At 43.0% G+C, this 13562-nt stretch overlaps 1 protein-coding gene across 2 annotated transcripts in view; it reads left to right on the forward strand.

Annotated features, from left to right (window-relative positions):
* NOP14 (NOP14 nucleolar protein) overlaps nt 1–13562 on the forward strand; it is a 37496-nt gene that overhangs the window by 1976 nt on the left and 21958 nt on the right. Inside the window, exons 1-8 of one of the 2 annotated variants that reach the window (XM_075570432.1) lie at nt 1821–2114; nt 3191–3325; nt 4250–4391; nt 5505–5647; nt 5853–5987; nt 6920–7042; nt 8494–8625; nt 12984–13299. In XM_075570432.1, the coding sequence (XP_075426547.1) occupies nt 1905–2114; nt 3191–3325; nt 4250–4391; nt 5505–5647; nt 5853–5987; nt 6920–7042; nt 8494–8625; nt 12984–13299 (1336 nt within the window). In that variant the 5' untranslated portion in view covers nt 1821–1904. Of the gene's footprint in view, nt 1–1820; nt 2115–3190; nt 3326–4249; nt 4392–5504; nt 5648–5852; nt 5988–6919; nt 7043–8493; nt 8626–12983; nt 13300–13562 lie in introns of those variants that run through there. The other variant, XM_075570439.1, reaches the window with a different exon arrangement.

Below are 13562 nucleotides of genomic sequence, written 5' to 3' on the forward strand. Positions count from 1 at the left end.
CAGCCTAACACAGCAAAGCAAGTGCTACAAATTAGAAGTGATGTCACCCTAATCTAGTGATAGGAATTCAAATAGTATTAGGGATTGATCTGTATAACCTTAAGTATTTTCTGTATGTAGCCCTGTTTCATAGTAAATTCAGTACGCTACCAATGCTGTGTAACCTGTTGGCTCGCAGGGCCTGAGCCTCCGCCACGGAGAGCCTGGGGCACTCGCAGGAATATTGAGAACCTCTAACTTGGTGCAGCGCCTCCACCTGCGATGGCTCCCACCAGAGGGGGAGTGGTTCCTCGCAGGACAATATATATATATATATATAGATATCACTCTACACACAGCATGTAAAATAACCAAGGACTTTCCTAACGCAACCAATAGTATGCATATGACCAACAGGTGTCCCTCCCTAGAGGAGACACTAAACTACTGCGTCTCGCAGGACGCTTCCCCCAGTACCCACACTCAGTGTTCCCCCACCCTCAAGTGAGAAATGTGTATGTGTGACTGCGCAGCCACTATGTCTTGGTATAGAATAGATGGTATAGTTGGTGCACTTGATGATGTTACCTGCCGAGCACTCCGGTGCCCGGGCCTGCCAAGGAACTTCACAAAGGATCAGACGACGGTTGAATACTGGAACTACCTTCCGGGGCGATCCCACCCGGTCGGCTGCTGCTGTGGCAGCGGAGGTCTGAGCCCAAACCTCTGGCCAGATAATGCAACTGTCTCTGTACTTATGATTCTCCGACGCACAATAAAGGGGAACTGTAACCTAACTGGGGCCGGTCCCTACATCCGCTCCACTCTACGGGGACTCAGGGCCTAACTGGGCCGGGGTATATGGCCTAGTGTAGGGGCTGTTGGCCTCCCTACACATAGAGCTCCTTCCTCCTCCCGCTCGGTTCTGACAAACGTGCTCCCCCTGCGCAACCTCTAACCTTCCTCCCGATATCCTGGCCACCCTATAGGCTCCCTGGCGTCACCTGGTCTCGCGGTGCCTGCTTGGACTCGTAGTACCGTACGCTCCACCCTATAGGAGCCGTCCCTCTTTCGCGGGCTTTGCAACCTGTGGCCGCGCATGCACGACCTCTGTTCCCTAACCACCTCCATGGCCCTCAACTGAGAACTATTACCATGTCAGTGTAAGGCTACGCTTATAGTGCCGGCGATGCCAACGGCGACGTCAGGCTACGGTCGCTGGAAAAATCAAATTGAGAGGACTTCCAGCGATCGCGCCCAAGCCGTCGCTCCGCGCTTACAAGTGCACGCGACGGCGGCAATGCATTTGTTTTGACTCGACGTTGCGTCGCTGGCACTATAAGCGCAGCCTAATGCAGATGTTATACATTACTAATAGTTAAAAGGTTGTTAGTATTTCATATGTATGTACTTTCACTGTGCTGCAATCTAAGTGGAGTGATATTGCACTTTTCACCCCTTGCAGTGTGTTGCAGATCCCTCTGGGATTAGATAACAATCCTCTCCAAAAGAAAAAGGTGCCCTTGCCAACTTGGCTACAGGTAAAGTGACACAGTCCTGATTTTGGAACCCACACAGTATTTAGTGTTCTGTCTGCAGGTAGATCTGACCAGGCTGGATCAGTATCACACTGTTAGGCTGGAATTAACTGGCAGGTATCACCTCAGCTCCCCACATTGCTACTCAGCGCAACTGCACCGTTTGCATTGAGGTGAATACATCACCATCACCAGATGCATGGAGTGCACTGTGAGCAGGAGGAGACTGCAGGAGGCACGTCACGTGCTGTGGCTGGTAGAACGTTCAGATCTGGGTCCGGGTTACATCTCCTTCCGGCGGCGCGCGCAGGCCCCGCACGCACGTGTGCTCCTTCTCTGGGTAGTGGTACTGCTTGGAGAGAGAGAGAGACAGTGCCGGTGATCGCCATGGGGAAAGCAGGAGGGGAGAAGGGGAAAGCCGCGGGGAAGAAAGCAGAGGCGGGCGCAGAGCGGCCCGGCGCCAGTAAAGCCCGCAGTCAGGTCGGGGGTAACCCCTTCGAAGTGAAGATAAACAAGCAGAAGTTCAGTGTCCTGGGGAGGAAAAGCAAACATGACGTGGGCCTGCCCGGGGTGTCCAAGTCCAAGGCGCTCAGGAAGGTGAGAGGAGTCCGAGGTGGGCTGGCTCACCTCTTGCTGCACTTTATTTTTTTAAATCTCTGTGTGTGTGTGTGTGTGTGTGTGTGTGTGTGTGTGTGTGTGTGTTTGTTTGTGTGTGTGTGTCTCTGTCAGAATAAATGAGTTTGTGTGTGTATGTGTAGTGCAGAATAAATGTGTGTGTGTGTAATTTTATTTCTTTGGCCAACAATGTACGCAGCATGTTACAAAATCACACCATGAATATATTACAAACAATGAATAAATATATTACAAACAAATGGGATAAGTGCAACAGGTAAATGAGCATACAGCAAATGGTGATCCTACCCTGAAAATCATATTGCAAGTAAGACACAGGAGGAGCAATGTATTAACTTATTTGGAAAGATTATGAAATCCACTCTGTTTTATTTAGTCTGGGTCTTCTAGAAATATAGTTCTTCTGCATTAAGTGAGCTTGGACACTGATTATTGTAATTTTGCCAATAAAACATCAACATGTTTGGCAGAAGAGGACATGGCATAACATACACTATATTATCCTATTTGCACATACTGGTACTAAAAGGAAGTGACCTTTTCACATGAATCATGTATGTAGATCTTTATATAGCGCCATTCATGTTTATAGCGCTTCACAGCAGTAATACACATGATAATCATATAAACAAATAATAACACAATGGGAAGAAGTGCTTTCAGACATAAAAGTAACATTTAGGGAAAGGAGTCCCTGCCCTGAAGAGCTTACAATCTAATTGTGTACCCCAAGTTGGTGTCTCGTTCCTTGAAGTCACAATATTTCCTTTTACAATGTTGTATGGTGATGTAGAACAACCACAGCTTGTTGATTGGCATAATTGGACCGTGACAGACCCGCCTTTTATAAATAAATCCATTCAGCTTTACTGTACATAGACCTGCCATATCTCACTAGTTACACTCTTCTTTTGTATCGGATAGCATCTCGAAGAGTGGTTGTAGCTACCTGTCCTAGATCAAATATGAACTGTTTGTCTATTATTGGCCCAGCGTGCATCTTATAGACGTGACTAAAAACCTACATGTATTTCCAGCGGAAAGAAACACTTCTTAAAGAATATAAGCAAAGGGGAAAGTCGGGTGTATTTACTGATAAGCGGTTTGGGGAATATGACACCAAATTAACCCCCGAGGAGAAGATGATGAAGAGGTTTGCTTTGGAACGACAGGTAAGATTTATATCCACTCCTATGCTCCCTGAGTAACCAGCGTCTCCTTGCTTTACTGCACAGCGATTACTATGTAAACCTCTTATTAAAACACTGCCTTTTCCAAGGTTTAGAATATAAAAGTCAGGTTGTTCGCCTACACTTTCTATAATTTCCCATACTGCATTATTTCAGTTTCTAGTATGGTGAGGCTCCTCTGCACAGTGGAGAGTAATGTTAATTAGTATTTGCCACTAATTTGAAGCCATTCTGAAAATGGGTCTTGTACTTAAAACATTGCAAGCCCCAGTGCTTAGTGAATCCAGTGGAAAGTGACTTAACGCCGGCGTTACTACTTCATAGTTTTATTAATATCTGTTGCTGGATCATTATGATAGATTTCATAAACATTAAAGTGTTTTTAAATGTAGATCGGAAAATGTTGGGAGGTTTGTGACGCCACTTCTTTGGTTTTAAGCTCACCCACCCTACTTTAATTTATATACAGTTCATGTGCTGACCAGTCTATTAAGAGATTTCTTCCTCCAGCAGAGAGGTAAAAAGAACAATTGCAGGTGGTGTAGGAACTGTAGTAAAGGGGGGTATAACCTTGATGTGGTTACAGGCTTATAATGCTTTGGTCAAAGGATTGATGCATAACCCTTACTTATGAGAAGAATAACAGATAGTATTTAACTTAATAATTTGTCATGTTGGAGGTAGCATTTGGGCTTTTATGTAATTATGAAAGAGGACTGATGCTTTTCTAGCACCCCAGATCCTCGCCAGAGGATAGAAATAAACACGGAGAAAGCAGACTCATGGCGTGTAGGAGGCAGGCATCAAACCCACTAATATCTCCACGTTTTCAACATTTTTGGCCACAATTAATGGAAAGGCGCCGTGCTCCAGGCGTTTAATGTTGTCATTTTGTTTTTCTCTTAGAGAAGCGGTGAGAAGAGAAACGTGTACAACCTTAATGAAGATGAAGAACTGACCCATTATGGCCAGTCGCTGGCTGATATGGAGAAGCTTAATGATGCTGTAGAAAGTGACAGTGACACGGAGGAACGGGGAGCTTTGTCAGGTGAGTAAAGAGACAGCTTTTTGCCGTTCCCCTTGTATTGGCGAGAGTAACGAGGCGTATGTATATGGGAAATACATCCATAGTAGTTTGCGTCAAATATTCTGCGTCTTGTCTGTTTTATTTAACTGTGTTCCTCGTTGCAAACTATTTAAAACACCAGCATGCGATGGTCGCCAGTTTTTGCATTTCATTTTTTCTTCTTAAATCTGATGCTTTAATGGGTGTATCTAATCGGTTGAAATATTACATGTCCGGGAGGATAAAATGGAGCGCTCTCCTGTGCCGTGCAAAGGCTACCCTGGTAACCACAGATACAAGATTTTAAGAAAACCCTCATTTTTCACACTACATAAAACACATTATTTAAGAGTAGAACATGCTAGAGCAAGATACACATTATGCGTTATTATTATGCGTTAAACTTATATAGGCTTCTTGAGACAGTTGGTGCTTTAAGACAGACACATATTCTTTGCTACTCCCCGTGAAAATAAAATGGCAGAAGGAGATTGCATCTTTTAACGTTAACTCCTTCACCGTCAGGCGGCCTGCCATGCATACAGAGAATGGCAGGATCAGCACAGCAGGGAAGTCCTAGACGAGGTTCATTGCAAATAAGTGTTAAATAAAACCGAGCACATTTGTGGAATAGTACTGGTACGGTGCCACTTATTCAATCCCCCCCCAAATTGTAAGTTTCTGTTTTATTTTTCAATCCTAATCAGCTGAATATTTTGCAAAGATATTGGTGCAAACCATTGCATTTTGAAGAAAAAAAAACATCTTAAAGGCTCGTTGTTTATTGTTGTAATATTGGAATCGCTCCTAAACCATCCATAACAAAAGAAAAAGCGTATCTCCATAAAGCACAGCACCAAATAATACAGGGAGCTTTCAGAAATGGCTGCTTAAGAATTTAGATGTAACTGAGATATGAATTATAGTTGCATTGATTCGGACGGGATCTTCAGGTAGTTGTTAACTGGCCAATGTGGTAATTTTTTCTAAGAGGCCTTCATCAGTGTTATTTAATTATATTCATTATTATTTAAGCCAATTTCTTGCAACAAAATGTCATTCGTGTAATTAATCCTCACTGCTAACCGTCTGCAGCTGAGCTGACTGCGGCCCATTTCGGAGGTGGAGGTGGACTCCTTAGAAGGAAAGCCCCGTCTGAGCTGAAAGATGAGCTGGAAAAGCCAAAGTCGCGTAAAGAACTGATAGAAGATTTGATTGCCAAATCAAAACAAGAGAAGGTTGGTTTAGTTGTCTTTGCAAAGAGAGGGCGACTTACCCAAGCTCATAAAGAGCAGACACTAAGATTTGAACCATGTCCCACTGGATCACTCCTGCCCCCTGTGAATGTCTCCTTGCAAATGCGCCTCCTTTAATCTCCTTTCGCTCTGGCTCTACTGTTTTTAAAAGCGGCTTTAACATTATTCACATTTTTTTTTTTTAAAGAGAGAAAGACAGAGTCAAAAAGAAAAGTCTTTGGAGCTCACAGAAAAACTTGACAGTGACTGGAGAGGAATACAAGCACTTCTCTCCCACAAGGCTCCGAAATCTGACCGACAGAAAGAGGTTGAAAAGCCAAAGGTAAGATCAGGGCAGTCTCAAGCTTATTCCTCTGGGATGTTTGTGCCTTCCCCAATGCAGGAAATATAGAAATCCTGTAATAAGCATCTCCTGATGGCAGACTATTGTAGTGAGGATGCAAAGGCCCTTATTCAATATGCTTCAAATAGAGTTCTCTGAACCAGAGTATTAAATCTTATTCAGTGGAATGGGGCTTTATGCTTCACTGCGGAGGCGACAGTGGCATCACAGCATATTTTATAGGTGCTTGAGTGTCGTAACATCAGTGCCGAGTGTAATTTTGAAAATGTGTAGCATGGTGCCCTAGGGAAGAACTCGGCGGGCACGTCCCGCGCTGCCTGGAGACTGCGATCCGCCTCTCTCTCAGCCCACATAATAATGGAAGAAAGTCAAATCCAACACCCCTTTCTACATTCCCATCATGTGGAGGGACATTGTTTAGCACATTAGTCTGTTTTGTATCTTCATGTCACAGTCGCATCAGATGCATCCTCGTGGGATAAATCCTTCCTGATGCACATACTATTACTAGAAAACGTTAAAGGATTAGCAGCACCAATTTAATGTAGAGATTGATGGCAGTTGAGAAGTCCTTGTCCAGTCTGCATATTTCCTACGCAATGTGAAACTTCAGACTTCAATAATTCAATGTTTTTTTCCTTCAGTTTTAGTATACTTGTCTATTTCAAACAGGTTTACATTTCTTTCCGTCCTGTGTCTGTCTCTATCACCTTTGGTGCGAGGCAGCTCAATGAGGGAGTATTATTTAACGGGCACAATTCCGGCATCGTTGACGTGCAACGGTTATTGCAAATGGCTCCCTTGACAAATAGGAGTGTTTGATTGTAGTGCGTCAGCGTGCGTTGTGAGCGCTTACTTATATTGTATAAAATGTTTAGGGGTTTTCCCTCTCCTTTTCCGTTGCTTAATAGCCCGATGAGTACGACAAAATCGTACGTGAGCTGGGCTTTGAGATGAAGGCTCAGCCCTCGGACAGGATGAAGTCTGAACAGGAGCTGGCTAAAGAAGAGCAGGAACGTCTGGAGCGACTAGAGGTATGTGCAATAGCTCCAAAACTTCAGGACGTGCTATGTTAATACAGCCACATACATATGTCAGTGTTTTTGGGAGAGGGTCTTTTACTGTTCTATAAACAAAAGTGTAATATACTGAAGCATCTGTTCTACTAACTTATGTCTAGTACAGTAAGACTTGGCAGAGTTGAGGGGGAGAGCAGTATTCAGGCCTTTTATAACTAGAGATCCAAATGATGCAAAAAGCACAAAGCAGCGCACTGCCCAGAGACACAGGTGTATCAAAAAATATGAAAAAGTATTTGTCAGTCAGACATAACAAACAAGGAGGTAACAACCCTCCAACGCGTTTCACACAAAGGTGCTTTATCCCTCCTTGATAAAGCACCTTTGTGTGAAACGCGTTGGAGGGTTGTTACCTGTTTGTTTATGTCTGACTGACAATAAATACTTGTTCATATTTTTTGATACACCTGTGTCCCTGGGCAGTGCGCTGCTTTGCGCTTTTTGCATCATTTGGATCGTTTGGACTATATCTAGCGGCTGGACACGCCCTAAGGAATACAGTGGACTCTAGGAGTGGGTAAGATCTTCAAGATATATTTCTATGCTATGGATCTTCATCACTACTACCATTTGGGGTGATTTTCGGACTTTATTACATTGATTTTCCAATGAGGTACAGCGAAGTGTTAATATATTATTTATCTGTGGCCTTCAGGATATCTACCTATTTACAAGTTCCAATCCTCTCCCCAGTAGTTTCCCCACTCCCCCATGAGTTTCCCCCCTCCCCCATGAGTTTCCCTCCTCCCCCATGAGTTTCCCTCCCTCCCCCATGAGTTTCCCTCCTCCCCCATGAGTTTCTCCCCTCCCCCATGAGTTTACCCCCTCCCCCATGAGTTTACCCCCTCCCCCATGAGTTTACCCCCCTCCCCCAGTAGTTTACCCCCCTCCCCCAGTAGTTTACCCCCCTCCCCCAGTAGTTTACCCCCCTCCCCCAGTAGTTTACCCCCCTCCCCCAGTAGTTTACCCCCCTCCCCAGTAGTTTACCCCCCTCCCCCAGTAGTTTACCCCCCTCCCCCAGTAGTTTACCCACCTCCCCCAGTAGTTTACCCACCTCCCCCAGTAGTTTACCCACCTCCCCCAGTAGTTTACCCCCCTCCCCCAGTAGTTTCCACCGTCTTCATATTACTGATGAACTTACATGAGAATTCCAGGACTATTGGAGCACCTTTCCCTCCCTATATTGACTTTTATAACTAGAGGGAGGAAGTCTAAAACTGAAATATTGAAACATGACATTGATTCTGGGTTTTTAATTTTACTTTCATATGATTTTGTACACTGGTGTCGGTGTACGGGTGTAGACACACACACACACACACACATACGTTTGTCTGAAAAATAATAAAACAAACCTCACTTTCTGGTAATGTGCACCGTGCTGATACTTTGTGTCGTAATTCCAGTCTGAGAGGCTCAGGCGGATGCGCGGCGGAGATGAAGATAAGAGTGCAAGGAGACCCAAGCATATTTCTGCCGATGATTTAATGGATGGATTCATCCTGGATAAAGATGATCGTCTTATGCTTTCCTATAAGGTATGTATCTGTGCTCCCTCCTGCGCGCTCTCTACTATAGAGGAGTACCTCGGATGTGATTTATATACATGCACATTTCAAGAGACTTTTGTAGGTGCCTTTTCTTACTCCTAGAGAGGTCATAAGATGGCACACTTTCAAAATGCCGTACCCGTACAAAATAGGACAATGAACACGCTGGGCTCCACAATTATTCAACCTCCATTGTTTTGGGCTCGATTTTACTGCAACTGCATCTCTTATTACATACAGGACTCGTTCATGTCCAGTGCAGCGCTTTGTATTCACAATAATAGTCTGCGCTCGCCGCCAGCCATATTATGGGATCTTCTCGGGCCATGTTATTGTACAAGCAGTCATTGATTAGATGTATTTATTTTTGTCAGACAAGTCCAGTATGAGGGTGGTTCTCAGACTAATTAGAGGCTCCCATGTATTTGTATTGTATTGTATGTCTTTATTTATATAGCGCCAAAAGTGTACTCGGCGCTTCACAAAGAATACAGTACAGGGAATTATATTAATACCATAAGTGCAGCAAAAATCAGACAATGGGAAAGGAAATCCCTGCCCCGGAGATCTTACAATCTAAGAGGTTTGAAGGAAAACTTAGAGACAGCAGGTGAGGGAATAAGTGCTGTAGATGGGTGTGCTTGGCCACAATGGGTGGTATAAGTGACTGTGGGACAGTAGCAATGAGTGCAGGCTATTGAGATGCTTGATTTGTGGGGCGAGTTTTAAGGTTAGTCAGTGTTAAATGAAAAGGTTAACACCATTTACAGGGGAAGAGATGGCAGGGAGGCGTGGGTGAAATCAGGTGTGTATGCCTGGCTTCAGGCTTAGGGGAGATCCCCAGCAGCAGGAAGGAGTAGATAGAGGGTGTGAATAGAGGATTTGTGTGGGTGTTTTTTTATTGAGGGGTAAAGAAGTTGTTGTTGGGAGAGAGGTGTATAAATAATGGTGGAGTGGGGATGTTGTAGAGAGAGAAATGCTCAGTGAGGTAACAGTAAACAGAAAAAGAAATAGGGAGGGCATAGTGAGATACAGGAGGAGAGACTGGCCAGTTATTGGAGGATAGGAAGAGTACAATTAATCACAGCTTTTAGAAAGAAAAGTTCTCACAGTTGTAAAGTTGTTGTTCAGAGTCCAGATCTTCATCAAATCTTCACCTCCAATTTCAGCTCCAAGATTAACTCTGCCACACGCTTAAATGTTACACTAACTCCAAGATTAACTGCCACACGCTTAAATGTTACACAAACTCCAAGATTAACTCTGCCACACGCTTAAATGTTACACTTTGGTGTTACACACAGCCATATGGCTCACAGCCAAGGTATCCTGCCCTACGTATTCTAAAACACAGGCACATTGACTAATAATTAAGGGAGGGGTCTGCCTAATCAACTCAGACACACCAAATTGTTAATTAAATTTTAGGATCTTGCAAATTGATAGTAGCTCATACATACCAATATTAATACATGTTAAAATCTGTAGCAATTGATAGTAGAATCCAGCTCACACATACCAATATTAATACATGTTAAAATCTGTAGCAATTGATAGTAGAATCCAGCTCACACATACCAATATTAATACATGTTAAAATCTGTAGCAATTGATAGCAGAATCCAGCTCACACATACCTGTTTGAATAAATAAGTCAGAATGTTAGTCCAGATATTCAGAAGCATCCATGATTAAAGATATAGAAAGAAAGCATCCAGAGATTATAACTCCAAGATTAATTCTGCCACACACTTAAATGTTACACTTTGGTGTTACACACAGCCACCAGAAGAAATATAAATAGCATGACATCGGGAGTGCCTTGAATAACCTGTATCCTGCATCAGCATAGATATATACAGTGTTCGACAAACCTATACATTTGCTCGCCCCGGGCGAGTGGATTTAACCCCCGGGCGAGTAAATATTGGCCCAAGCAGCACACGTTTGGTACTAGGTGGTGAGTAGATTTTTTTGTGTGGCGAGTAGATTTTTTGGTGATTTGTCAACCACTGGATATATATATATATATGTATGTATGTATGTATATATGTATATATGTATATATGTATATATGTATATATATATACAGTGTTCGACAAACCTATACATTTGCTCGCCCCGGGCGAGTGGATTTAACCCCCGGGCGAGTAAATATTGGCCCAAGCAGCACACGTTTGGTACTAGGTGGCGAGTAGATTTTTTTGTGTGGCGAGTAGATTTTTTGGTGATTTGTCAACCACTGTATATATATATATATATATAATGGAGAAATAAATGCCTAGAGGGAATCTGGAAGCAGTCCCCACATATTGCAGCGTAATAAACATCATTAGATTGTAAGCTCTTCGGAGCAGGGAAGCCTTTTCCTAAATGTTCCTCTTATGTCTGAAAACGTCTCCTCTTTATGTGTTATTTATATTATTTGTTATCCATATGATTATCACGTGTATTACTGCTGTGAAGCGTTATGTACACTATTGGCGCTATATAAATAGACATACACTACATACAAACATCCTATAAGCAATGAACATCAATCATTTCAGAGGGGCAACATGCAGATGCCTGTTGCACACCCTCCTTCATAGTCCGGCAGGTCCAGGGTGTGCAGTAGAGGTTCCCCCCCGGGGGGGGGGGTGTAACCTGCTCAAACGCCAAGGAGGATGTGATTTGAATTAGGTGCAGTTTGTGGAAACTCCAAACACTTAGGTAGCTAAGAGGTTGTGCTAGCAGGAAGTGGGTATTACAGCAAAATAGGAGGACAGAGAGACTTGCTTTGGTGCTGCACTAAGGAAACACCCCTAATCGGGCTTAAAATATACTTTATTTGAACGTAAATGAAAAAATATGTGTTGGAGTAGACGCAATATAGTGGACCAAAATATAGTAAAAACAATTTAAACAAAGGGGATGCTTAATTAGAACGCAGAAATAAAGTAATGCAGGGTGTGCAGTATCCGTCAAAGGTAGAGATCCAGCTAAGCAGGGGTTAAATACGGAGCACAACCACGATAGCAAAAAAATATTGTGATCAAGAGGTGACTCCAGTAAAAAAAAAATATATCATTTATGAAGTCAGACAGGTAAAAACGCACCGACGCATTTCGCACAAACTGCGCTTTATCAAGGTGGGATTTTACCTGTGTCCATGTGACAACAAATGATTATTATTTGTTTGCTGGAGACACCTCTTGATCACAATCTTTTGCCATTGCGGTTGTGCTCCGTATGTCACCCTTACTTTGCTCTATTTGTTGTTGTTGTTGTAGTGTTTTTGTTTTTTCATTCCAAATCCATTAATTGCAAATCTGAACTTTACTTCTGTATTGGGAATTGCACGCTCAATATTTTATCTCCTACACCAAAATCTATTTGTTGCAGAATTGATATAGGCTCGGAATCAATTCCCAAGGGCCTCAATGGGAGGAAGGGGGATTTCTCATGTATGAAATCAGTTTTCTTTATATCGGTGCTTTTCAAGCATCTTCACAGGGCCCTGGCTATACACTCCCTCTGTGCACAAGAGCCCCATGCAGTTTGTGCAGCACACATTTTAAACCTGCTTGATGAGCCAGGTGGAAATTGACTCATTGACTATAGCTACAATTAACCAGCTCCCTGCTGGACTCATCAGCTTCAGACAGGCTCTGTGCGCTGCCTTTTTAAAATGGGGAAAGGCCCTGTCACAATTATAAACACTGTCATTTACAAACCTGGTGAGATGAAGGTCATAAATCCAAGATATTGAGTGTTTTTCTTTTGACACCTGTAGAATTGTCTTGGTATCCGTAGCTAGCAGTTATGAGCAGCTGGAGGGCAATGTCTCGTCTTTTGGCGCTCGCTGTCATGACTTAATGGTGCGCACTCGTGTAAGACCCATTGAACAATGATATATTTAATTGGTTGAAGCTAGATTAGATCCCCTTTAAAAATAATACTCACTTTTAATATAATTTTTTTGACACTTGGACATTTCCCATTGTTATTGAATGGAGATGTGATTGTCCATCTTGTTTTGTTATGATTTTTGTGTGCCTAGCTTGTGTTCTTTGTATTAAGGAAAATAAATGTGGGTTTACACTTTAATTCTATCACTGGCCAGAAATTGATTAAGAGAAAAGTCCCCATCCTTTAAGACTAAATGTAACATATCCTTTTACTTGCTCTCTAAATACAGCATTACGGTTGCTTCCCGTGTCTGTTTGCATGTTATTGCTTATCACATCTATGCCTTCTCCCTCCCCCCTCCATATAATTTTAATAAAGAAATACTTGCTTGTGTTTCCTAGTCTCCATCCGAGTGATTGTTCAATAATGTTTCATAATAATTTTACTTTAAATAGGACGGAGAAATAAATCTTCCGGAAGAGGATAAGGAGAAAGATGAGGCGAGTGAGGACGATGTGGGCAGTGAGGAGGAGGAGGAGGAGGATGAGGATGGTAGTGATGCTGGCGATGATGAAGATGGTGAGAGTAATGCTGACTCTGGAGAAAGCGATGCTCCGGACAATCACTCTGACCTGGAGTCGGATGCAGCAGGGAGTGAGGAAGAGGAAGGTGACGCAGCAGGGAAGACGGAGGAGAAAAAAACAAAGCGCAAAGAAGCAAAAAAGGCAGAAGCTGAGGCTGCCAAATCCGAGCTTCCCTTCACTTTTACCGGTTAGTTTGTTTTTGTTTTAAGAAGAACCTAGGTTCCCATGTTTTTTTGTTTTATTATTATTATTATTATTCCTAAATCATCCATTCATGAAGGCTGAGACTCCTGTGTTCTAGAACAGGGACCTCGTGCACAGAACTCTTGGAGAATGAGCAATATGTTTGTCTGTGGCCTGTGTGGTGGATACACGGAATCCGTCTCCTCTTTCATCTGTCACAGAAGCGCTTTTTAGAATGTTTCATTCACACACAATACATGGGAGAGA

This window comes from Ascaphus truei, chromosome 1 (assembly GCF_040206685.1).
Source record: "Ascaphus truei isolate aAscTru1 chromosome 1, aAscTru1.hap1, whole genome shotgun sequence".
In the NCBI taxonomy this organism is placed as follows: Eukaryota; Metazoa; Chordata; class Amphibia; order Anura; family Ascaphidae; genus Ascaphus; species Ascaphus truei.